Source organism: Antennarius striatus, chromosome 10 (assembly GCF_040054535.1).
Source record: "Antennarius striatus isolate MH-2024 chromosome 10, ASM4005453v1, whole genome shotgun sequence".
Classification (NCBI taxonomy): domain Eukaryota; kingdom Metazoa; phylum Chordata; class Actinopteri; order Lophiiformes; family Antennariidae; genus Antennarius; species Antennarius striatus.
Window position 1 is genome coordinate 20,949,821 of NC_090785.1, and position 16,306 is coordinate 20,966,126.

The following is a 16,306-nucleotide window of genomic DNA, read 5'->3' on the forward strand; positions in this document are numbered from 1 at the left end:
AGGTCACCCTATGTTCCTGTCTCTTCTGGAAGAAAGTATTCACTATAACCATTTCTAACCTTCTTGCAAAGTCAACTACCATCTGTCCTTCTGCGTTCCACTTCTGGAAACCAAATCTGCCCATCACCTCCTCATCACCTCTGTTTCCTGCACCAACATGTCCATTGAAGTCTACACCAATGACAACTCTCTCACTTCTAGGTATGCTCTGCATCACTTCATCAAAGTCCAGCCGGAATTTCTCCTTCTCCTCCATCTCACATCCTACCTGTGGAGCATACCCACTAACAACACTGAACATCACACCTTCTATTTCTAGCGTCAGACTCATCACTCTATCTGACACTCTTTTTACCTCCAGGACATTCTTAACAAACTCCTCCTTCAAGATAACTTCTACTCCATCTCTTTTCCTATCTACACCATAATAGAACAACTTGAACCCTGCTCCTAAACTTCTAGCCTTGCTACCTTTCCACCTGGTCTCCTGGTCTTCCTTCTCCGCATCATTCAATCAACTATCTTTTCCTGCCTTAGTTCCAACATTCAACGTCCCTACTCTCAGTCCTATACTCTTGACGTTCCTCTTCTCTTCGTGTGAACACACTTTCCTCCTCTCCTTCTTTGACCAATAGTAGGCCAATTTCCACCGGCACCCTGTTAGGTCAACAGCACCAATGGCAGTCGTTGTTAACCTGGGCCTCAACCGATCCGGTATGGATAAGCATGATTGGGGTGTAATGTCTTTAAGTGACATCTTTATTTATTTGGCTTCATGCTGTCCGCTGCCAGCATTTTTAGGCACAGTAAACACACCAATCTGTAGTCACAATGAAGTCCAACGCCAGAGACGATTCTTCATAGTTCCTTGTCTCACCTTTCGGGTGACCTGCTTTTGTCTCAGTATCTTCATATCTCGTCATCTTTCTTTTCATCTCTGTTAAAAAAAAATTCAGGTTGACTCCTGAGGGTTTGTTTATTGCAATTCATATCACCAAACCCTACACCACAGTGCTACAACTCCCTGCGCACATCTGACATTGAGAGCGCCACCATAGCGGGGCGCGCACCACTATTTGAGCAGCGTTGGTGTGAACGCTGAGCTGAATATCTCCGGCTGAGTTGGACTCATCGTTAGAATCCACATAGAGGTCATTATCAGCATGGAAAGGAATTGGTTTTATGTTCTATCAGTGCAGTCATACCCAGAGACACGAGCTGAATCCCTATTTAGAAGAACTAAAATCATTTTAATCTGTTCCAGCCTTTAAAACGACCCAAACCCCTTAAATTATGAAAAAAAAATCAAGGTTTTTTTCAACCAAAAATGCAGACTTTACCTGTGTATATCCAGTGGGCACGGAAAGTATTCAGACCCCTTTAAAATGTTTCACTCTTTGTTTCATTGCAGCCATTCGCTAAAATCAAAAAAGTTCGTTTTATTTCTCATTAATGTACACTCAGCACCCCATCTTGACAGAAAAAAACAGAAATGTAGACATTTTTGCAAATTTATTAAAAAAGAAAAACTGAAATATCATATGGTCATAAGTATTCACACCCTTTGCTGTGACACTCATATTTAACTCACATGCTGTCCATTTCTTCTGGTCCTCCTTGAGATGGTTCTACTCCTTCATTGTAGTCCATCTGTGTTTAATTAAACTGTTTGGATTTGATAAGGAAAGGTACACACCTGTCTATATCACCCTTACAGCTCACAGTGCATGTCAAAGCAAGTGAGAATCATGAGATCAAAGGAACTGCCCAAAGAGCTCGGTTAGAGAGGTGACACATTTCCTTTATAGACATTATTCAGTCCCGTCTGCGGTGGACACTGGATCTATGTCCTAATGTGGGGTTGGTCGTTCTCATGCTGCTGTGGATGTGTTCATAACTCGGTTCAGTGTTGTTTAGAGACTGAACCATTACGACTGGAACCTGGGACTCGTACCTGACTGGTGTGTGTGTATTGGCAGTGCGTGTGTGTATGCAGTGTATGTGAGTCCTGTGAACAATAACTTTGTGTTCGTACATTTTTTTCTCACTGGTTTACAAGGCCGGAGTGTCCCCCGCCTCACGCCCTGAGACTGCCAGGATAGGCACTGGCTACCCCGTGACCTGCGTTAGGGGATTAAGCGGGTTGGAAGATGAATGAATGAATGGTTTACAAGGACAAATCAAAAGCTTGTGCTAAACAGCCCCTCACACTGTCTAGCACAAGCTTTTGATTTATCCCTGTAAACCTCTACACTGCAACAGTCGTAGAGGTTAACAGGAACTCCAGGTACAGCGTAGGAATGAGGAGACGCCACTGATTGGTCGCCTTCCTCAGCTGGAGTCCTTTTTTTTATTTTTTAAGTTTCATGATGACACATACTGGACATGTGTTTTGTTTCCAGTGGACATTTGGGTACTAGTCAACACAACGTTCTACACAACAGAATCGAAGCAAGGCTTGTTCCTGTGTGGTTCTAATAAACACTGATTGCTTGTCTTCTTTATTTCCAGACAGGCCATATATGACACATTCAACAGATTCAGCTTGAAGTACCCTAACCCGCATTAGGCGTGACTCTCTGAAGACTCGCCCTCCTTTAGCAGCACCAGGACCTGTGGCTGAACCAGAAGACTCAGAGAGAGCCCCAACCCCTACTCCCACGATGTGCCTCAACGCATTGAAGCGACTGAATGTTTTACGATTATTATGTAATAAATAATAAGTTCCATTCCTGTCCTCACTGATTGGTTTACACATTGGTGCCCCCCTGCAGACCTCCAAACACGTGGCTTACTGTGGGTTTTTTAGCATCTGCCACCTTAAATGAGACAAAGACAGAAAAATGAGTGGACTTGAGTCTGAAGACCAGAGGCTGCAGCGTCTCCACCGCTTGAGTAGAAAAGTAGAACCACTGAGACGTCACTTTTGGAGCCTTAGATCCCGGTCGGCCCTCAAGGGGGGTCCGGGAGGTTCCAACCAGCCTCAGTGGGAATGCTGGGACGTTTCATCAGACAGCAGTTTAGTCCAGTGCTCAGAGGATGGTGGTTCTGAGTCAGCAGTAGAACCACTGCTGCTGGGGGGGCGTGTCTTTAAGATCACACATACTAGTGTCAGGGGGGATGTAAACACACAACTTCATACCACTGTGTTATTGAATAAGGTAGATTATATACATGAACATCCTCAGCTGAAGATTTCTGCTCCATCAGCGCCTCTTCCTCGTGTCTCCATCATTCACCCGTCGTCTGTTCTGCTGCCGTACCTCACATGTTCTTCATTTTAGGACCTGTCGCTGCTTTGACTGGAAAAACGACCACTCATATTTGTAGAAATAATCCCAGGTTTGAAACGTCAGCTGCTCCAGAAACATGTCTCTGTAAAGAAGACGATTCTCCTTCGGTCCAGCCTGATACGCCCCGGTGTGTTTCGCGTTCCATCAGCTCCACTGTTGTCTAACATTAAAATAACCAATGAGTCTCATATCGTCCTGCTTTGGAACCAGTCCCACACACACTGGTTTGGATCCAGAGAGAAATGAATCCTGGGAAGGGGAACGCGGCAGGTTGTTCTGACTAGAAGAGTATCTGTTCTAGACCGGCTCTCAGAATTGTCTATTTTTCTGTGATTGTCTATTTCCTCTTTTTTTTTTTTTTTTTTTTTTTGAGGGGGGTGGCTCAGAAACAGCCCTGTGATGCGTTGGCGACACGTTCAGGGTGTACCCTGCCCTGGCCCGTAGCAGATGGAATATAATCAAAAGTAGATGTTTGTACCAGAGATGCAAAACTTTCCTGTGTGTGAACGAGCTGCAGTTTGTTTTTACTCTAATAATCCAACCCCTTAGTAAAACAAGTTTCGATTCGATTACTGAATTGGATCGGCTCCTGATCGGGTCTGTATTTCCGTCCACGTTTCTGATGCTCTTATTTTGTAGCTTGTTTACATGTGTCAGCTGACGCTGGATGTGACGTCACTATCTCCACCACCTGATCGACTCAGCGTCGGGTTCGTGGTTGTTGCTGCTTTTCCAGATGAAATGACCCCGATCGGAGCGGCAGTGCGGGCCGCTGTTCGTGGGCTGTCAGCGCGGTTCTACTGACGACCCGGTTCCGGTCCTCCGCACCAAGGCCCGCCTCGCTGATCATTGGCTGAAGGAGGCTTTCCTATCGGATCCCGTTGAGGATTGGAGGCCTGACGGCCGTCGGATGGGTTCCCCGAGCTGTCTGGGCGCCTAATCGGGCTCATGTGGACTCGGTAGTTCGGACCCAGACCCGGTCCGAATCAAGATGTGGCTCAAGCTGTGCTTCCTGCTGCTGTATCTGGTGGTGCTGTTCATGCTGGCGCGGGTGTTCGAGGCGGTGGTGTGGTATGAGACCGGGACGTTCTCCACGCAGCTGGTGGATCCGGTCACGCTGAGCTACAAGAAGCTGAGGACCATCCTGGAGCGGCGGGGCCTGGGCCCCCCGGGCCTGGGCCACAAGGAGGACGTCAGCGAGTTGGTGGAAAAGTCCGGTAGGTCTGAGACGGGCTGTGGTGGGTTCGGATCCGAACGGTAGGGGGCGCTGCGACCCGACCACAGCTTCTCCCAGAGCAGTCCTGCGGAGGTTGTGTCCCCCACTGCGCATGTGCACACCGGCGATCAGTCAGTCAGAGAAGTTGGTTAGTTAAAATCCTTCAGTCCAAACTAACTCCATCACCATGGTAACCAGGACACAGAAGCCTTCATGAGGTCCAGTCAGGGTTGTCCACGCTGGTGGTTCCATGGGGTGCCCCGCACAGATCCACGGTGGGTTCCCAGAATGGAAGAGAAAAACAAACTACATTTTTTAATGAAATATTTTAGAGCAAAGTCTGACCTGGACCTCACGCATGAGCGTTAATGCTAGACCTCAGTGGTCGGTGGGTGTCAGACGTGTTCCCCAGAGATGGTTTGGTTCCTTAATAATCCTATAAATGATTATCTCACAAGGTTTATGTGTGACGTGGAGGAAATGTCTTCTGTGGAGTCGCATCAGGAGAACCTTCAGAGTTACAGCCACCAGAGAAAATAGTCAGCATGAATGGTCAGATCCCGTCTGCCAGGCCTTGAATGATCAGATCCCGTCTGCCAGGCCTTGAATGATCAGATCCCGTCTGCCAGGCCTTGAATGATCAGATCCCGTCTGCCAGGCCTTGATAAGATCAGATCCCGCTTTAGGCTTCAGGCTGCAACAGGTCTGACGTGTTCTCGAGTCAAGAACCAAACCTGCTGACTGAGCCGAACCTGTTGAACCCATGCAGATGAGAGTCCACACTGGACTGAGTGACACAGTTGTTGTTTACTTGTTACTGCTTGTCTGTTTGACTGACTTACTTTATGGCTGACATGTATAAATGTTGGGTTAAGTTAGTGACGTCACGTCTGACTTGTTTGACTTTAACCCACGACCTTCTCCTGCAGGGGAGCTGACACAGGGGGAGCTGTACTCGGCCATCAGGACGGAGGAGCAGACGGAGGCGGCCGACGCCACCACCAGCCACTTCAGTGGAGAGCTGCACTTCTACGAGCTGGTGGAGGACACCAAGGACGGCATCTGGCTGGTTCAGGTGAAGACCCTCTAAAGATGAATGTGGGGGGGGGGGGTGCTGAGCCCATCACCCTTCAACCTTTTTATGTCACCTTGAGACGTCTTGATCAGACCGTTCTTCACTCATGTGGTTCTAGATGTTCTTCACCAGGTCCTTGTAGATCTCTGTGCTGAGGCATCAACTGTACTTGCTTGAAAAGCTTGAACCCGTTTGGAGTCTCCTCCAGGAGGTTCTCCGGTTCTGTACGACTGGTGTGGACGTCCAGAACTGAAAAACCTGTTGGTACAACAATGACCTAAAGCTGGTCTGGATCTCTGAAGGATCTGAGGACGTCTTTGAGCTTCCTCCTGACACGTTTTCCGTCACTGGTCTTCGCTGTCTACAATTTGGGTCCTGGGTCTTAAATACTACCACACTGGGTACACTCTGGATGAATTGCCAGGGCATCTCATAGATGATTGACCATTAATGCTCACACTCTTGTCTACGGACAAGTTAGAGTGACCGGTTGTAGATGACATAGACACCAAGAAGTAGAACATAGTTCACACCGTCCCCAACTGCTCGGTGGGGGAGGTGTGTTTAGCGGTGGGAGAGCAGGTCGGTTACGACAGCATTAAGGCAGGCTTCCGAATGAACAAAGGGGTAGTAATTTTTCTTGTATTAACCCAGAGGTCACAGGTGACAGCGCAAAGGTTAAACAGTCGCCAGTCATCAACCTGGAGCCACAGAATAACACGGAGGACATCGATAGCAGCACAAAGGAAGGACAGAGTGATTTGGTTGAAGGGGCCAGAGAGACAGTCGCCAGGGTGGTAGAGTCTCTCCTGGAGAAGGACAAGGAGGATGATGATAGGCGAGGAATTATTAAAGATGGCTCTTAAAAGGAAAAACACTAACACAAGAATGAGTAAAGCAAAGAAAATTGCCTAAGAAACACCTGAGACACCTCCTGATACAAGTAGCTCTGACAAGGAAAATTACAACAGTCTGAAAGAGGCCGTAACAGAAAAATATGATTCGCATATCAATATGATGTCTGTCTCTCTCTCTCTGTTTCTCTCTCTCCTAAACATTTATTTTGTTAACCCATCATTTCATTGTGATTTCAGGGGATGATCTTTTTGCTTTTCCAAACCACTGCATTTACATTAGGACATGTCTGTGTGCGCGTGTCTGTGTCTGTAGGTTATCGGTAAGGAGCAGGAAGCCCTGATCAGTCAGTCCCACTGGAGGAAGATAGTCCAGAGAATGTCTCAGTTTGGGATCCGGACTGGAACCTTCAACTGTTCTCATGACCACAGGTCAGGTGGAATCTTCAGGTGGAGCTGCCGGCTCTCACTGACAGTCCTACTGCAGATCAGTTCAGTTAAATGTCTCATAGTGCCTACGTAGGACAGGGGTGGGATTCTGTTTTCCACTTTATTTATAAAACACTTTTCATACAAAAACCTACAATGCAAAGTGATGACTCCAGGTGAAAGCATCCAGTAAAGAGCACACATGTTGTTTCCTTGGTGTCTTTTATTTTATGATGAGACAGGTTTTAAAAAAACCTTAAAGATCACATGTTTTATTATTATTTTTAAATCATGTCATTCAGCTGCCAGATGTCCATTTACACTGTATTTGAAATGTCTTACCCCAAACTGATCCATGGCCCTCAACAACGTTGATTGAATATTGATAAAATCACTTCCGCCCCGAAACCCTCTGTGTTAATGGGCGTTTCAGGTTCGAGTGCGTTTTGTTTGCATGCGCCAAGTGAACATGCGCGCATTAGCGTTGGATTGATCGCCATAGTCTGGAACTTCTCTTTCCGTAACTTCGTTACTACATATTTCGCTTTCATTTTTCTCGTGTTTTTCTCTTTTTAATAACTGTTGATTTCTCTGCTCTAAGCGTGGAGCTGCTTTTTCAGTCAGCGAACATGATTCCGTGGCTCATTGTGTAAACACTACATGGAACTGATCCTACTGAGACCACCGTTAAACGTTGTGAAGAATTTAAGACACACAGTGTTTACAAATGGGACAAAAATCAGTGGTGATCACAACAGATGTTTGACAGGACATAATTAACGCTGTTTCCCGACAATAATCATAAACAATGAGAGATCACTTGCTAACAACACCGGGAAGCAAAGCTAATGCAGTCTAACGAAGAGATACCGGTAGGAGGTAAAAGTATCTCCGTCCGCTAACCTACGTCACAGTGAGGAGTAGGAGGACAAATGTATCAACATAGCACTTATAAGATAAATAAGATAAAAACGTTTTGTCTCTCTCTCGTGTGTGTGTGTGTGTGTGTGTGTGTGTGTGTGTGTGTGTGTGTGTGTGTGTGTGTGTGTGTGTGTGTGTGTGTGTGTGTGTGAGACATTCACCCTTTGCCTCTCACAAGGCTGGGAATGAGTGATAAATTCACCTCTTTATTTCTGCATGGATTATTATGGATTATGCAGGGTTTAGGTCAGCTGTAAATAAAGGCTAACTAGTTAGTGGACCAAACTAGTTAGCCAAATGCTAACTGACTTCAACAGCTTGTGAGGAACTTAAAGTGTGTAGCTCTGAGCCAGGTCATTATCACACACTGCTACCGTAGCCTGAGCGAACTCTACCTCGGGGATGACCATGACCTTATCCGGGTAGACAATCAAATATGACTCAGGATAGGTCAGTTACCCCCTGCTTGTGACGTCACATAGGGCGCTTTATGAATCCGATCGTTTTGATTCTGTCCAGCCATGAATTCCAGAATATTCCAAATATTTATTGATGCAGGAAGCGTTTGTTTTCCAGATTCTGGCAGGGTAGGGGTAAGGAGGACCACTATGTAAATGTACAGATAGAGACCTGAAAAAATGTGTTTTTCATAATGCAACCCCTTCTGAGTTTTCTTGTGTCCGTGAAATGACTTCTGTCTTCCTGCATGGACGCTGTCCCTTCTGTCCAGCAGGTCATGTATGAAACGTGGGTGGACCCGATCCACTCTGGTCATGTCTGTTCCTCAGACATCGGCGTCGAAGGGGAAGGTGATGCTGAAGGAGTACAGCGGCCGCCATACGGAGGCCGAGCACATTCTCCGCTGGATGACGTCTCACGTCGCTCATCGCATCAAAACGCTGCGTCATTCTGAGCAGCTGCTTGAGGAGTGGCGCTCTGACCAGACCCGCCCACTCAAGATGTTCCTGTTCACCCGTTTGGCCCAGCCACCGGCGTTCTTCTCCGCCCTGTCCATCAAGTTCACCGGGAGGATTGACTTCATCTACGTGGACGTCCGTCACTGGGACAACCACAGCATCCTGGCCCAGATCGGCGTGACGCACAGCCCGGCATACATCCTTAAAATGCCCGAGGGCATCTATCGCTATGGAAACAGGTACTCTGTCTGCCTGCCTGGTTGTCTGCTGGTCTGTCTGTGTGACCGTTATTTTCATCTACATTATCCATCATTAAGTTTGTTCCATTGATGTACAGTCAAACCTGTCTAAGAAGAGCACTCAAGGTGTCACTGCACCAGCTGAGTTACTTAAGTTCAGTTAGTTTAAGTAGTTCAGTTAATTTTGTTAGTTCACTTAGCCTAGTTACTTTAGTTAGGTCAGTTTATTTAGTTTAGTGTAGTTAGTTCCGTTACTTTTGTTTAGTGACTTTACTTTCATCAGTTAGTTACTTTAGGTTCATTTGTTCAGTTAGTTCGTTTAGTTACTTTATTTACTTTCGTTAGTTTAGTTACTTTAGTAAGTTTTGTTAATTTTGTTAGTTAGTGAGTCAGCTAGTTCCCCGTCAGTAGGGCGTGTCTCTTCCTGCCTCTCGTATCACTAGTTGTTAGGTGTTGGTCTACCTGAAGGCTGACTGCGGTCGTTTTCTCCGTGATGCTGCTGCTGCCTCTCTTCATGTTCAGCTCGTGGTCCCGTTAGACTGCCTGGAGAACGTGACGCATCAGACTGGGATGAGGTCGTCAGTAGACCAGTCGCTGGAGGGACTGGTTCCGTCTGGCCACTCCTCTCCACTGGTCTGTTCTCCTCTCTCTGTCTTCCTGACCCTGCTCATCCACTTCCTCTCTAATCTCAGGACTGGGGAGTTTCTGACTCTGGTTGCCATGGATACTTTTCTGCGTTCGGTCCAGCCGGAGGTGAATGATTTGTTCGTTCTCAGTCTGGTCCTGATCAACCTGATGGCCTGGATGGATCTCTTCATTACCCAGGTAGCACCGTTTTAAACGTGACTCTTCTATTGAATGACAACATGGGACTAAACATGGGACTAAACTCCATGATGAGCAGTGATAATACTGCCTGATTAGCCAAAGAGCATCTTACTTTTTTTTACTGATCTGATCCCTGAAGGGAAATAAAGAGCTTGTGTATTCTGTCTGCAGCGACGTGCTGTGAGGTTTACGGCAGTGAGACACTGACATTAAAATCAGTTCTAGGAGTAAAACAGAGTGTCACGTTTGCCAGGGAATTATCAGCCTGACATTAAAAACTGGTTAAAAAATTGTTTAGGACACACAAATAGGACGCAGCAAATAGCTGCACCTCACCTCCGACTAGACTACCAATCAATTGAAACAAGATTTAATTAATAAACGAAGATGAACGTCGAAGCTTAAATATCTGCTTCGAACTTCAGATCAGGAGATAATCCGCCCTGTTCAAACTGAGTGGTCCACTCGTAATGAATTTAACCAGTTTTGAATGTCAGGTTTTTTAATATGGCATATTTTGCCAGACAGAGTAGCAAGTACACCACTTTGTCTGGCTCATAGAACTGAGTTCTGAGCTGAGAATCGGCTCTTCTCTTCTACACTGCTTGTGCCTGGAGAATTCTGTTAGCTTTCTGTAAATAGGCTTGAGAAACTTCTTTACACCAGCTCTATTCGGAAAGATCTATGAGATGACTTTTGTTAGGATTTGGTGCCATAGAAATAAAATCAAATTTGACTATGTTTTTAGATAATTTTGTACAACAGTATTTTGTAGTACTTTTATCAGTAAATCTCAGCAGCTAAAGAAAAAACCCATGTGTGTTGACTTCTTTCTAAGATGGCAAAGTGATCAAGTGATCAGGTTTTCTTGATGAGGCTCAGAATGGCTTATTGACATAACAATAGGGGATGTTCAGTTGATTAAAGGTGCCCAGTCATGAATGCTCTATCTAGTGGACGGATAGCGCAACTACAGCCGCTAGATTTTTTAATCCATTTTATTTTTTTATTATATGCACCTTATCAGGTGCGCCTTATATATGAAATAAATTATAGAATAAGCAATTCATTAGAGGTGCTCATTATAATCCAGTACACCTCATAGTGTAGAAAATACTGTGTATATACAATATGTGTGTGTATGTTTAACGGTAAAACAAGTGGAAAAGATAATTTCTCTGGTGTGAGATTAATAATCAAAAGTATGTTTATTTCTTTCTGTTTTGTTGTTAGCCAGACTTAACCAGACCAGCCACACCTGTTAGCATTAGCTGATTGGACACCCATAGTGTAAAGAAATGCTGATGCAGTAAACAGGTCCATCATGTCTACAGATGATTATTACTGACATAACATTACATCCTATGGATGTTGTGATTTTAATGCATATATACTGTAAAAGTTTTCCTTTAGTGTGACTTAGATTATTTTCTTAAAAAATAATTTTCACATTTGACATTGGTAGTGTAATGATAGCCTGACCCAAAGATTGTGAGCTTTGTATAATCTTTATTTGTCTTTATTTGTAACTGTTCATTGTTATGAACAGGGAGCCACAGTCAAACGATTTGTGGTTCTGATCAGAACCCTTGGAACCTACAACTCTGTGCTGCTGGTGACATGGCTTCCTGTACTGGTATGAACTCTATTTATGTATAAATATCAGTCTCTCATGTATATTTATAAGTGATATATATGTTTATAATATGTAGTGTAGTATACTGTATATAGTATAGTAATAGTAGTTTGGTGTGCATATGAACACACATTCATGTAGTGGAGGAGGACACTGAAGGTCGTTATTTTGAGAATGATCAAAGTTAAAAGTCCCGTTGAACACGTGGAATGATAACATTTATAGAAACACTTTGAATGAAGACAATTAACTCTCCTTAACCGTGACTCTACTGTTTGAACAGAGCTGAGAACTGAACTGGTAGTACTCGATTACTAATCACTGACTGATTGCTCCCCAGGCTCTGCTCCAGCTCCCCTATCTGGACAGTCTGTACGGCTACAGCCTGAAGCTGCTTCGCTACGCTGACACCACCACCCTGGCCAGCCTGGTTCGAGCTGACTGGACCTTCTACTCGTCCCACCCGGCCCTCTTATTGTCCACTTACCTGGCCCACGGCCTTCTGGTCGACTACTTTGAGAAGAAACGCCGTTGTGGCATCAGGAGCCAAGAGGACAACACCACCAACCTTGAGTGGTTGGCCAGTTTGTGGGACTGGTACATATCCTGTCTGCTCCATCCAATCACATCCTTGCAGCAGTTTCCCTTTGACCACTCAGACTGGGAGGAGGATGCCAACTTCTTAGTTGAGCGTCTGGCTTTTCCAGATCTCTGGCTTCGCCCCTTAATAAACATGGACTACATTAAAGCCTTGCCAACCTGGACTTTCAGAGCTCCTGGTCAAGACCTAAGTGAAGGCTCTGGTCCCCTGCTGGAAGATAAGACGGATTCAGACTCAAGCAGCAGACAGAAGACTGATTCCCCTCATGCTGGTCCCAGCAGACAGTCTTCCACCTGCAAAAGGCCTAAGAGACCGCACTGCAAACACAACAGCAGTTCCCAGGTGTGTGTTTCCACCAACTTGGAGCCTGCTGCAGAAGCGCCCTCCTACTCTGGTCATGAGAATGGAATGTTTCCCCCAGCTGGGGGGGCCTGCTGCCTCGGCCCTGAAGGTGCTCCTGACCAGCAGCACTGTGGTGGTTCAGCGTGTCCCCGTGACGTTCTGCAGTGTTCGGAGTGTGTGGTGTGTTTGGAGAACTTTGTGGCTGAGGAGCTGCTGATGAGTCTGCCCTGTGGCCACGTCTTTCACCAGCAGTGCATTGTGGTTTGGCTGGCAGCAGGTAGACACTGCTGTCCGGTGTGTCGCTGGCCCAGTTACAAGAAGAAGCAGAAGAAAGCCCCACAGAGCAGCTCCACTCAGAGCAGTCAGCAGGACGCCAGCACTAACCCACTGGGGTCCCCCCCACTCACTGTGACGATCAGTGAGCTGTCTGGGCGTTAAACCTGTGTGTTAGCATCACAGCTGTTGAGGGACACAAGGCCCTTGAAGTAGGACTCATAGTCAGGTGTTGTTTTCAGAGTAGATGTTCACTTTCTTTTCCTTACCTGGTGAAGGTACAGTCCGAACCTGCTAACTAATGAAACCATGATCCATTAGGGATAGTCACACTGACTTTAATTAAAAATTGGACAGCATTCAGAGAGAGAGAACCTCTGTCAGGGCCTTCATTCTCCCCATAGTCGTCACACCTGACAGCAACAATCCTGTCATTGGATGATCTTCATCATGTGACTCCTGGACCATGAAAACCTGCCCGCAGAATCTCGATTTCATTGATATCATTAGGAGATTATTATCCATCATTCAAGAAACAGAATATATCACTAATGGTGGTTTTCTTCATGTTCTAGTTCTAAAGTTTAATTTCTTCCATGGAACATTACTAGCCCTTCCCTCTGTTTCACAGTAATTATGTTCCATTAAAAACATAACCAAAGAGCCTTGTGTTTAGCCAGTGCTAAAAAGAATCATTTTCGACTCTGTCCTCTGACCAGCAAGTCATCCCACTTTGATCAAAATATGTCTTGTTCAATGTCATAAATAGAAATGGATAAAAGACTATCAGTGTTGGTGAGAGTAAAATCTGTTTCATTTCCTTCAACAGTGACCAGGTACTCTTCCATCTAATGCCCAACCCTCATACCGAGTTCGAACAAAATTCATCAAGTAGAGTTCGTGTCATACTGCCCACAGTCAGACACAACCATACTAGTGAAGGGGGACCTCCTGGGAGAGGTGATAAAACAGCAGTTCTTCAGTTTCTAGACTCAATGCAGTGTTCACCCCAGAAACCACACAGCGTGGCTAGCATTGGTCAGGATAAGTTACTGCCTGTTAGCTGCAAAGCTAACAGGCAGTCCTGGACTCTGAGCTGTACTCATGGAAGTATGTTGGTGCTACATCAACACAGACAATACTGTTCTATAATACCAGGAATCAACTGAAATAATCAACTGAAGGCTGTCCAGGACAGCAGCCTGAGGAGTCAGATACTGATTACGCCTCAAATACACACATCGGTGTCTGGATGCCCAATGTCCGACTGTAAGATTGAAATCAAAACACAAATTATCGAATAGAACGGGCCTGACCATTACAAATTTCCAAGTCAAGTATTCTGTGTGGAAGCCAGCTCTGAAACCAGCTGTACAACAGGTATTAGATCAAAAGGAAGGCTTTATTCTTCTGACAGGGGACTACGATACGTCCCCAGAATGCCATCGACTCCCTGCGGGGATGAGTTATAAGCATTCCAAAAGACTCTACGTGTAGGCTGAATAGTGTGGTTTAATAACTGGGAACTATCAAACTTCACAGCGGCAGCTAATATTTGCATGTATGTGGCAGTAGTTCAGTCCACTAGGTCTTGGACTGGGGACTGGAGGGGCTCTGGTTCAAGACCCGTGTCGGGCAAAAAGTTTTGGAGTGTGAACTGGCAGTGAGAAGTGTCATTTCTCCTCCCAAGTGCTGCCAAGGCGCCCCTGAGCAAAGCACCATCCCCTTTATAAGCTGCTCAATGGGGCGCACCACGAAAGAACTGCCTGCCTCTCTACCCCCCCATCACTTGCATGCCTACAGGCCCCTTGTGTGTGTGTTAAGGGCCCGTACCCATATATATACGTGTGTGAGTAATGAACAATACACAGTAATCCCTCGTTAGTCGGGGTTAATTAGTTCCAGGACCACCTGCGAAAAACGAAATTCCGCAATATGGCGACCAAGTTTTTTTTATTATTTAGGATAATTTAAACATTTATGAACCCTTCCCATGCTGATATTAAAACACCTTATATCTGTACTACCTTTTCCCACACTCTTGTAGACTTGTAACACTCCTGGTGTTTCTTGTGGTGGGCAAAGATGATTCCTTGAACTGTCTTCATTTGGCGTCCAACCTTAACAAGAAACAAACAAGAACTGACCATGATCTCCCGCTCACACTCTCGCTCTCACGCCCCTTTCTCAGTGACGTGAACAGACGCAGAACACACACACGTAAGCCAATTCTGGGCAACACACACATGACAGAACAACACGGGTTATCACAGGCTGTTTAAAACACTTTAGTATTAAAAGTTGCCGGAGGAGCCGAGTCTTGGAATACATCGCACACACGGATGCTGTCAGCCAATAGCATGGACGTACGGTATCACGTGACTACCTACTAAAAATCTGAGATGTAGTGAAGCTTCGTGTCTTTAAGTGTGAATAAGCAAGGGATTACTGTATATTCCAATGATCATTGGAATATAAATAGCAGTGACCACACCTCCCAGGGTTAATAAGCTGGTACAAGACCAGCCGTCACTAGAACTGAAGAAGCCTCTTGGATGAGAGGTGAAATGTCTTCAAGAAACTATCTTAAAGTCCACTGGATTTATTTAAACAGCTTTGGGTAACTTTGGATCACTCGGTAAAATGAAAACCTACAAAGACAGTTAAAATGGCAGTCAGACTGGAACATCCCGCAACACCCCTGAATTCAAAATTCTACCCTGACCTCACATTTTTGTGCTTCTGGCTTCCCAAAAATATTACTTTTGTTTTGTGATTATATATTAATTAAATTTTTTAATTTTATATACTGTTATAATCATACACATGCATACTTGTGTTTACAGGCCCCTGTAATACACACAACCACACACAGGGGGGCACCCAAATGAACAGCTTGTGAGGTGGACGGCACCTTGCTCAAGGGCACCTCGGCAGTGCTCCGGAGGTGAGCTGACACCTCTCACTCTCTGTTCTGGGTGTTTTTTTTGGCGGGAATCAAACCGCCGATCTTGGAACATTGAACGAGCTGCTCCACCACTGAGCCACTGCCGCCCCTAAAACTCTCGACAAGGGTGGGATTCGAACCCACGCGTGCAGAGCACAATGGATTAGCAGTCCATCGCCTTAACCACTCGGCCACCTCGTCTGTGTATCTTATTGTTCCTCGCAGTTAATGGGTTTAAGGACGGGGGTGAACAGGTAGGCCTGAGGACAGGGTGTACCAGGAGAAAGAACCCAGTCCAGTCAGGTGATTGAAGATGTGTCGACTCCAGCTTCAGGAAGTAAAGACTGACTCTTTAATCTGTATTAATCTGCTAGATAGTTTGTTGGTTAGTCAGTTAGTCATTTACTTTGTTAGTCAGTTAGACACATTCATACATACATACATACATACATACATACATACATACATACATACATACATACATAGAGACGCTGCTGAGAAGACAACTGTTTGTTGTTGTCTGTGATGTGTTTACATGTTTGTGTAAACAATTTGAGTCACTTTGTTTTTTACCAAAGAAAGAACAAAAAGAGAAGGAGAGGAACAGAGATTCATTTAAATCACATTTAAAGGTCGACAGAGAGACTTCTCTTTCCCCTCCCTCTGTGTGTGTGTGTGTGTGTGTGTGTGTGTGTGTGTGTGTGTGTGTGTGTGTGTGTGTGTGTGTGTGTGTGT

General features: G+C 45.4%; 2 protein-coding genes and 1 non-coding gene across 3 annotated transcripts in view; 2 read left to right on the top strand and 1 right to left on the bottom strand.

The window, feature by feature from the left end:
- abhd18 (abhydrolase domain containing 18) overlaps positions 1-2,729 on the top strand; it is a 24,684-nt gene extending 21,955 nt beyond the window's left edge. The window contains exon 14 of the mRNA XM_068326226.1: positions 2,512-2,729. Within this exon, the coding sequence (XP_068182327.1) occupies positions 2,512-2,569 (58 nt within the window). The 3' untranslated portion in view covers positions 2,570-2,729. The remainder of the gene's footprint in view (positions 1-2,511) is intronic.
- Positions 2,730-2,829: 100 nt separating this feature from the next.
- On the top strand, positions 2,830-13,419 carry rnf103 (ring finger protein 103). The gene is made up of 7 exons (XM_068326224.1): positions 2,830-4,510; positions 5,439-5,584; positions 6,755-6,870; positions 8,522-8,944; positions 9,637-9,769; positions 11,322-11,408; positions 11,749-13,419. Exons 1-7 carry the CDS (start codon positions 4,285-4,287, stop codon positions 12,787-12,789), a joined length of 2,172 nt encoding a protein of 723 aa, XP_068182325.1. The 5' UTR covers positions 2,830-4,284; the 3' UTR covers positions 12,790-13,419.
- A 2,271-nt stretch (positions 13,420-15,690) lies between these two features.
- trnas-gcu (transfer RNA serine (anticodon GCU)) lies at positions 15,691-15,772 on the bottom strand. Its single transcript has one exon. It is a non-coding gene; the product is annotated as a tRNA-Ser (tRNA).
- Between the last annotated feature and the right edge of the window lie 534 nt (positions 15,773-16,306).

Excerpts from the sequence above, each read along its gene's own strand:
- rnf103 (XM_068326224.1), top strand. The coding sequence starts at position 4,285 with ATGTGGCTCAAGCTGTGCTTCCTGCTGCTGTATCTGGTGGTGCTGTTC. Across the intron at positions 4,511-5,438 it reads CGAGTTGGTGGAAAAGTCCG|GGGAGCTGACACAGGGGGAG; the intron begins GTAGGTCTGAGA and ends CTTCTCCTGCAG. Across the intron at positions 6,871-8,521 it reads AACTGTTCTCATGACCACAG|GTCATGTATGAAACGTGGGT; the intron begins GTCAGGTGGAAT and ends TCTGTCCAGCAG.